Here is a 9,107-nt window from a genome sequence, read left to right as displayed (position 1 = left end):
TAAAACTTCACATTAAGTAAAAATTCATTTTGTACAGATCAGTGAAACCTGGCCAAAATAATGCTAAGGTTTCCAAAGTAAAATAAAGCAGTTGAGCCAAAATAATCAAACTGATAACCTGAGTATAACTGAGTCACAGGAGGGATAAAGCCAATGAGATAAAAAAGCTCTTGCCTCTCATGATACATCTTGTAAGGGGGAGATTGGTGAGAAATGTTTCCATTTTGATGGATAGTTGTGGTGGCAAAGCATTATAAGTATCTGCACCCTCGGCATAAATCATACAATTTGTCTCAGGAGAAGTGTAAAGAGAATTGAAAGAGTTAATATTTGCAAAGAACTCAAAACAGTGTCTAGCATGTAGTGAGTATTATATGAGTACCTGTAAAGGACAAAATTACAATCATATCCTTTAGATGATATGTCCCTATACCTTACAGATAGGAAACATGGAGACCCACAAGCTGAGCTGAGGTTTAGAAAGACAGACATTAACATTAAATCTATTTATAATCAAATCGTTGCAGAGGTATAGGATGTCCTGTCTTCAGATCAGAGGTGGAAATTGGAACACAGGGAAGTTTCACCCCCTTCTTTTGTTTATTAACAGACTAAATAGTTATCATTTCCTTTCTGAAAGATCTGGTGTTATTTGCTACATATACTAGGGAAGATTTAAATAAGTTACTCCAGAAACTATTAGCAACATGCCCCATATTTTGTTCACGGATTGTAAGGAAAACATCCTTATCAGCATTCATATAACTTGTAAGAATGGGCTTAACTATTTGGTATTCTGATCTCTTCAAGACAAGGACTATCATGTTCACTTCTGGTACCTGCACAGAGAATGTTCATGAGGGATGAGTAGTATGGAAATGCTACTCCAAATTACTGCACCTTCAGAAAGCTTTCCCAAGGCCGTACTATGTTTCATAACAATACAGTCCTCCCTACCTGGAAGTGTTCCCATTTTTATTTTTCCAGGGTCTGAATGCACTTTCAGGGGCTCTGCATGCAATATACATTCATTGACTATGTGGCATCTTTCCATCACCATAATGTTCAACAAATGCCAAAGAAATTAGGATATTGACTTCTACACCAAGTGAGAGATTAGACTAGCTGATCAGTCTCCCTCTTTCTCCTAATATCTGATGTTTTAAAGGGGACAATCTGCAAATTAACAACAGCTCAACAAACACGTTTTGTTTTAACCACAGGCAAGCTGTAGAAACAAAGAATAAAGAGACACGGATCCCAGCCCTAAAGCTACTGAAAATTTTTAAGTTTTGGAGAGAAGACAAACACAGAGCTTCACAACACTACTCCCAATTGGGTTTAATGTTTCTCCCCACTACATCGTAATAAGGAACAAAAACTAAGTCTATTCTTTACCACTATATCTCTAGCACCTAACACAGTGTCTGCCACTTAAAGTGCTTAATATCTGTCAAATAAGTAAATAAAATAGATAATTCCAAGATAACATGATGAATACACAGAAAGAGGTATGTGCAACATGTTAAGCCATGTATCAAGGACATCAAGGCTTCACAATGGGTTTACTGCAGTATAGAAGGATAATGCAAACATACAGCCCCATGTGCACATGCATTGAGAGACATCTCTGCAGTGATACTGTCAAAGTTATTCTTTTTCTCCCAAAGTAGTAAAATTTTGCTTAGTACACCTTCCACTTAGGAAGCACCTTTGCTTCTGGAAAGTTAAACAGGGCCAGGGGGGATCAGGGAACAAGTATTTGGCTTTGATTCTAAGCTTTAAAGAGAAGGGGTATAGGAGTCACAAAATTCCATGGTTCTAATGAAACTAGAAAGGCAGTCAGGTGTAAGTCAAAGTCAGTAATACAGATTGTACATTCAGCGCTAGAATAATACCCTATAATTTCTATGTCTGAGGAACTGAAGTGCAGCAGCAGGATGCCACAGGACTTTAGCCCAATATGAACACCAGTGAGGCAGCCCTATAAAGTCTTTCTATGTTTTAAATACTGACCCCACACTTTCCTTTGCCCTTGCTTTAGAGGACTACAACCATCAATGGCATAGATCTTCTTATGACAGTTGCTAACTCAAGCTGATTCTTTTCTTTACCAGCTCCCCTGAGCTTTTTATTCCTCTGCAAAAACTCATCCTTTCTCCTCCCTGTTTTAAAAAAAGAGCATTGAATAGGGCCAGCCCGTGGCTCACTTGGGATAGCGTGGTGCTGACAACACCATGTCAAGGGTTAAGATCCCCTTACCGTTCATCTTTTAGGGAAAAAAAAAAAAAAAAGAGCATTGAAGAAAAAAAAAAAGACAAAGCAAAGTACATGAGCTTTTGTGTTTATGCCTATTTATATCCTTGTTTTTAAAAATATAAACTTGTTAGAGGCATTAAGCACATTCTTTTTGTGGGGCATCTGGATTACACCCCCTCCATGGGCAGGGACCACTTTTTACATTTCTCTTGTTCCTCCCAATAAGCAGAATACAATGCCAGGCACAAAGTATAAACCTAACACACCAGACATACTTGAGATGAAATAAAAATCTAAACTAAAAACTATATGTACTAATTTCTTTCCTTATTTTTATATAGTATCCTGTTAGGATGCCCTTATAAACTCTTTCTACACTTTAATTGCCTATTTATTTTTGTTTTTTTTTTGCAGCTGGCCAGTACAGGGATCTGAACCTGTGACCTTGATGTTATAAAGGCTGTGCTGTAAACAACTGAGCTAACCAGTTAGCCCCCTAATTGCCTATTTGGATTAGGCCTTTAATATCTGTTCCACGAACAAAATAATCTGTTGCAACTTATAAAATGGAAAAGGTAAATTAAACAGGACAAAATACATAAAAATGCAGAAAGCTCTAACAAAATTTTGACTATTCACCAACACAAGAATGTTTTTATCATTCATTGAGAGATGCAACTCAATATTATATTTAGTTTATTTTAGAATAGCTATCTTTTTAACTGACAGTCAATACTCAAACTTCACCAGACTATTTTTTTTAATTTAAATTTTTAAAAAATGAAATTTGCATATATGAAGAAAAGTAACACATTGGATAAATTATAAAGTATAGTCTCAACTTATGCGGAATTAAGACTGCTTTCAACCATAACTGAAATTTCCGTTCAAAGAAAGTCTTCACGCTAATCTATGTTTGACTATGTAATAGAATGAAGACAGACACAAATCTAGCATTCTCAAAACAGCACATAAGTAGTAAATGTAATGCTGCGAAGTAACTTATTTCCTCTAAAACTTCTCTAAATAATTCCAAGCAGTACAACAAAACATTAAAAGCTCCCAGCAGTCTTCCTAAGAATTAGGTAGACTTCTTTGATTTTTTCTTCTCTGCTTCTTCCTTTTCCTTTTCTATTTCAGTTACTTGTAATTCAATTTCTTTGGCGCTAAACATCTGAAAAGAAAAAATTTTAAAAAGCAAATTTCAATTACCCAATAGTATCTAAATATTTACAATATGAAGAAATCCAATATTTTATTAATTTATATTTTCTATTTATAACTTTTTATTTTATAACTTCAAATACACAATGAAATGATTCAAAATGTTCAAAAGCAATACACTTGTAACAATTATGGACAAAACCAGATCTCTGACATTTCCACTATCATTATGCTAAAAAAGAAAGCAGGGCAAAATGTGATATGGCATTACATATCCTAGATATGCATATAACTCTGAAAACATTTTAAGCAAGGCTTATCTCTATTCATGAGCAAATAACTTATTATTGAACTACCCTCACCTCACCCTACCAAGTGATTGTGTGTATGTTAGGACTTAAGTAATTTGTCAGTCAGAGAACAGCCAAAAGAGGTAGGAAAAAGTAATTTAAGCTGCTTCACTTATGTCTCCCTCACTCAGAGTAGAAAGCAGAGAGTTTTTATTTTCTAAGAATTTGCAATGCAATTTTGATTTTCTGTTGTACTGCTCACAACTAGATCCAAGATTACCTGATTGCTACTATGAGACTATTCCATTAAACTTAAGAAATTTATATAGGGAGACCTAAACTTAATACTGAAACGAGTTATCTATGAAACTGATAAGTGAATAATCAATGGGAACTGTCAAGGACAGGTCAGAGTAAGTCATCATGGTGTCAATGAGTGCTAATGAATATTTCACGCTTATAATAAAGATTCACAGCTATCAACATTTTCACTTTTGTCGAAATACTTTATACTACAGATGGTCTTTCTTCTTTGGTTAATTACTTACCTTCAAAGGTTGATTTCTTCTTATTACAGCAAGCTCAATGTTTCTCCCACCAGACTGGACAACCTAATGTAGAACAAGTACAATCCTGGAATTACTTCAGCAAATTTTGTTTACAAATAAAAATGAATGAGAAGAAAAACCCCATGTTTTTCTGAATATGCTTTACTAGATCACTTACTTCTAGCAAAGCTCTTATTGCTAATTTGATAGCTTCATTGTCATCTGCTACAGCATCTTCTGTGTAATTCTTTTCTAGAAATTCTCGAACAGTTTTAGCACTTCGGCCTATTGCATTTGCCTTGAAAAATAAAAGATAATTATTAACATCATTGCAATATGAATAAATTTATGGTTACTAAGTGAAGTTTAGGGGGTTAGAGTTTACTCCAGTATTCCTTAATAGAAATACAAAAAAAAAAAATTGTGGATTTAAAAACTCAGCAAACATTTCAGCAGCTCATTTGATTACTATATGAATAATCTGTAATGGTGGCATACTTTTATTTTCAAATATACCAATGTTTTGTTTTGGCCAATGCTTTCTATTAGTTTAATGACTCCCAAGTCTTTGATAACCAGAAAAGACTGAAAAAAAGTGAAACTCCAAAAGATATGGAGAGAAAAGCAGCTGTAACTTTACAATATGGTGTAAAAACAAAATAGAAATGAGAAAAAAAAAGAGACATCGATGTGAAGAAGAAAGCTGCCTAGGTGAGAAGGACTGAGTACCACTTTTTTAGAACTTAGAGTAAAGCACGGTGGTCACCTAATTATAGTTAATTATCTTCTTTGATTCTATAAGCAAGAAGGGCTTCTATTTCATTCCCGATTTTCTTTGTTCTTTAGAAATTTTCATCAGATGAAGGAAAGAGGCAAATGGATTTCCCTGGCTGCATGGCTATAGGCAGTACTGGTTATTGACCTGACTGGTCTCCTCAAATCTAGCCTGTTCTTGCCACACTCATCTCCTGTCCCACCCACCCCCACCACCCTTGGCCCTCATCATCCACCGCAGCCCACTTCAAAAAGACTGATAGTTTTGCAATGTTTTTCCTACTGCCTACCCAGGTTAGTAATGATTTTCTGTGGCAAAGACTATTAGCTAATCCCAATGTCCATTTTTCCTTTGTGACAGAACTCCAGGCGATGTGACTGCTGAAAAACGTAATTTCCTAGCCTCTGTTCAAATAGGTATATACAAGTGAAAGTCACTGGGTGGAGCTTCTAGGAACCTTTGCTGCTTGGAAGGCAGACATGTTAGCTGGAGGTTTAGTAGCCACCTTGAGAACATGAGAAAAGACTAAGAATAAAAGCAGCAAATGCCAGCATCTGTCCACCTTCAAACTTCTCATTATGTGAGAAAAATCAGTCTTTAAGTATCATCAGGTCTTTGTTGTTAGCAGCCAAAAACAATACCTCTCTGGTATACCTCTGAAGCGGATCCTTTGACACACTGCCCCATATAACTTTAGAAATGTTTAAGCCTTATTCCTGCAGCTGCTGGAAGTGCTGACAGCACACTGTGCTCAGCTCTTAATCTTCTTTAGGAAGTTCCTTCATTAACAAGAGCTGCCTCATGTAAGGTCACATGTTCTTCTAGGGGCAGCCCTATCAAATGACTGGGTGATGAAGAGCTATTAATGTCTGGTCCCTTTACCCCAACTTGGAACAATTTTGAAAAGTCACCACAGGTCCAGAGCTTCCCATGGCACAAACTGAAGCCTTTATTAAGACTGCATTGCAGCCCAGCTTCTCACTCTACCCAGTCCTAATCCCTTCCCTTCAACAAATGCTGATCCCCAAAGTATTTCCTAATACATTTCCTAAAAATTATAATCCCTGTCTCAGAGTTGGTTTTTATGAAACTTAACTTGTAATAATCTTTCAAAGTCTAGAAATTACTTTTTGTTCTGCCCTTTAATGCCTGTGCTTTCTGCCAGTGATCATGATTCTTACAAGACACACATAAAGAAGATCAAGACAAGGGTCTCTGGTCCCCTGGCTATCTTCCCTTGATGCTATGTGATCCCAGGAAGGACAAGACCTCAGGTAATATGTACATAGCAGCTTTTCCCATTTGAAGTTTTGCAAAATTCCAGAGTAAATATTTTTGAGTGTGCTCGTTCATACTAAGAAAAAAAGAGATGTGGGAATGAATAAGAAAATTTACTATAATAAATAAAATTAATTACAATTTCCATTATCTTTTAAATATCAACAACAGAAAGTAAAACTGGCCAAGTGTTGTCAGTAACAGTGAACTGGATGGTTATATTAAACAGCTTTTAAAGTCTTTTTAGCCTGAAGGTTCTGTATCTTTATGACAGCATTTTCCAAAGTGAGTTCCACACAATACCAAGTGAAAAGACAACCTATGATAAAAAGGTTCTAAATTCAAGTTATCTTGGGGACTACTATTTTACCTGCTTCTAGATTTACAATGTTTTTAGAAGATCCAGAAGTACTTCAGTAATGAAACTTACTAATTTCTTTAGATAAATATTTTCCCGATTTACTTAGCTAGAGAGCTTGTTTACCTTATACCTATTAACGTAAAAAGAAATACACTTTGAGAAACATCGACCCCCACACTGGCCAGCCATCATAAAACAAACAAATAAATGTCTATAAAATATTATTTTTTAAAAAAATCTATAAAGTAGAATTATTGTCAAAGTAGGCATTTAGGCACATAGTTTCATGATCTGAATGCTATAAATATTATGTTTTCACCCTAAAATACATGATTAGTGTTTACTATAAAACAGACCTTGTATGCTTAAGACATAAACTTCCCCTAATATATTTTTAGTTAGTAAAGGAAATAAAACAAGTAAAAAAAAAAAAAAAACTATTAAAAAATTACTAATGCATCTGCTCTATGATAATATTGGGGGACCTGATCACACCTCTCAGCATTGGACATATCATCTAGACAACAAATCAACAGAGTAACCATTATTCTTTCAGGAGGAGAGATGAAATCTAGGGTAATTAGAGGGGGGAACAGGGAGGGAGAGGGAGATGGGGAGAGATTGGACAAGGAGCATGAAGATAATTACTATTTGTGACAATATATATGCTAGTAATATTGATTTGATCAACATATCTCAATGTTGAACCACCAAAATATGTATAATCAATTTTGATTCAATAAAAATTAAAATAAAAAGTTTAAAGGGAGAGAATAAGTAGATAGCATTATATACATTCATTTATTTATTCATTATTTATTTATTTATTTATTAAATATTTATGATCATCTTACATATAAGGTTCTATTCTAAGCACTGGTCTTTCAACAGTACAAAAAGTAGAAAAAATCCCTTCACTCATGAATTTAAAGTCAGGGGCTGGGGGTGTAACATAATAAACAAGAAAATATGTAAAATAAACAGTATGTTAGTGGCAAGGAGAAAAATAAAACTAAGAAAGGGAATAAAGAGCACTGGAGGAGGCTGCAATGCTAGAAAGGCTGGTTAGGAGAGGCTTCACACAAAGGGTAAAAATGGCAGCCATGCAGACATCTGTAAGAAAAGAGACCAGGCAGAGGGAAAAATAAGGACAAAGGATAAAAGCCCTGAAGAAGGCGTATGTCTAAGCTCTTGAAGAACAATAAAGAGGCCAGTCTGGCTGAGCAAAGAAGCAAGGGGAGAGTTAGTAAAATGTGGACTGGAGAATTAAAGGGGAGCCAGATAAGGCAAGGCCTGTAGACCTCTTTAAGGGCTTTGGCTTTTAGTCTAAATTACATGGGAGGCAAGAGGGGATTTTGAACAGTGGGTGACCTGATCTGATTTAAATTTTCATAGAATCGCCCTGTTGACAATTAGACTGCATGGCACTGACCACTCTTGACAGGGCCATTCCTCAGGACTGTGTTAGCAGCAAACAACTTTGAGGGATGAGGTAATGTCTCCCACCATGAAGCTCATGTTGGTTGCTGTGAAATGAGGTGGTACTTGAAATGCAAAGTGTGATCAAGAGGCTCTTTTCTTGTATGATGGAAGATGTAAGAGTACTTTTAGGTTGACTTTTTACTACATAATAATAGACTGGATATCCTGAGTGGTTTATGCCTTCCCAATTGGTGTCTAAGAAAGGTTACTTCCATATATAGCTTAACCCTATGCTCAGGAATCTTACTCTATAAGGTCTGTGTCGGCTCATTACAGATATATAAACCAATGTCCAGGGGTCAGAAAATTATAGCCTATGGCCAGTTCCCTGTTTTTATAAATACAGCTTTATTAGTGCACAGCCATTCACTTACATGTCTTGTCTTGGTTTTAGGCTGCTATGGCAGAGGTTAGTAGTTGCAACAGAGACTATATGGCCTACATGGTTAAAATACTTATAATCTGGCCCTATAAGAAAAAGTTTGCTGATCCCTGCTATAGACCAGCAGTTTATACTCTTAAAAATTACAAGTTGAGCATTCTTAATCCAAAAATCCAAGATTCAAAATGCTTACAATCCTAAAGTTTTTGAGCAACAACATGACACTTAAAGGAAATGCTCATTGGGACATTTTGGATTTTGGATGCACAACCAGTATGTATCTTGCAAATATTCCAAAATCCCCCAAAAATCATAATCCAAAAGATTTCAGGTCCCAAGCATTTTGGATACAGGATACTCAACCTGTATTGATAACTCCAAAGTATTTTGATTGTGTTATACTTACTTGTATTTACCATATTATTGTTGAGAGAGATCAGGCTCCTTGGGCCCCTAGGCAAGGTTCTGTTTTACAGGGTTGTCTATGCAGCTGGTAATATTGAGATACAGTAATGTCTTTCCTCAAACAAAAGGCAGGGTAGCTTACTACTTGCTATAAAAACAACAG

General features: G+C 35.7%; 1 protein-coding gene across 3 annotated transcripts in view; it reads right to left on the bottom strand.

The window, feature by feature from the left end:
- Window positions 1-3,340: 3,340 nt before the first annotated feature.
- PSMA8 (proteasome 20S subunit alpha 8) overlaps window positions 3,341-9,107 on the bottom strand; it is a 48,399-nt gene continuing 42,632 nt past the window's right edge. For all 3 annotated transcript variants that reach the window (XM_063077431.1, XM_063077432.1, XM_063077433.1), the window contains exons 5-7: window positions 4,440-4,559; window positions 4,262-4,324; window positions 3,341-3,433 (exon numbers count right to left, since the gene is read on the bottom strand). In XM_063077431.1, the coding sequence (XP_062933501.1) occupies window positions 3,341-3,433; window positions 4,262-4,324; window positions 4,440-4,559 (276 nt within the window). The remainder of the gene's footprint in view (window positions 3,434-4,261; window positions 4,325-4,439; window positions 4,560-9,107) is intronic.

The sequence above is a fragment of the Cynocephalus volans genome, chromosome 13, assembly GCF_027409185.1.
Source record: "Cynocephalus volans isolate mCynVol1 chromosome 13, mCynVol1.pri, whole genome shotgun sequence".
Classification (NCBI taxonomy): domain Eukaryota; kingdom Metazoa; phylum Chordata; class Mammalia; order Dermoptera; family Cynocephalidae; genus Cynocephalus; species Cynocephalus volans.
The sequence above is the reverse complement of the archived record's forward strand: the minus strand, read 5'-3'. Positions and strand labels throughout refer to the sequence as shown.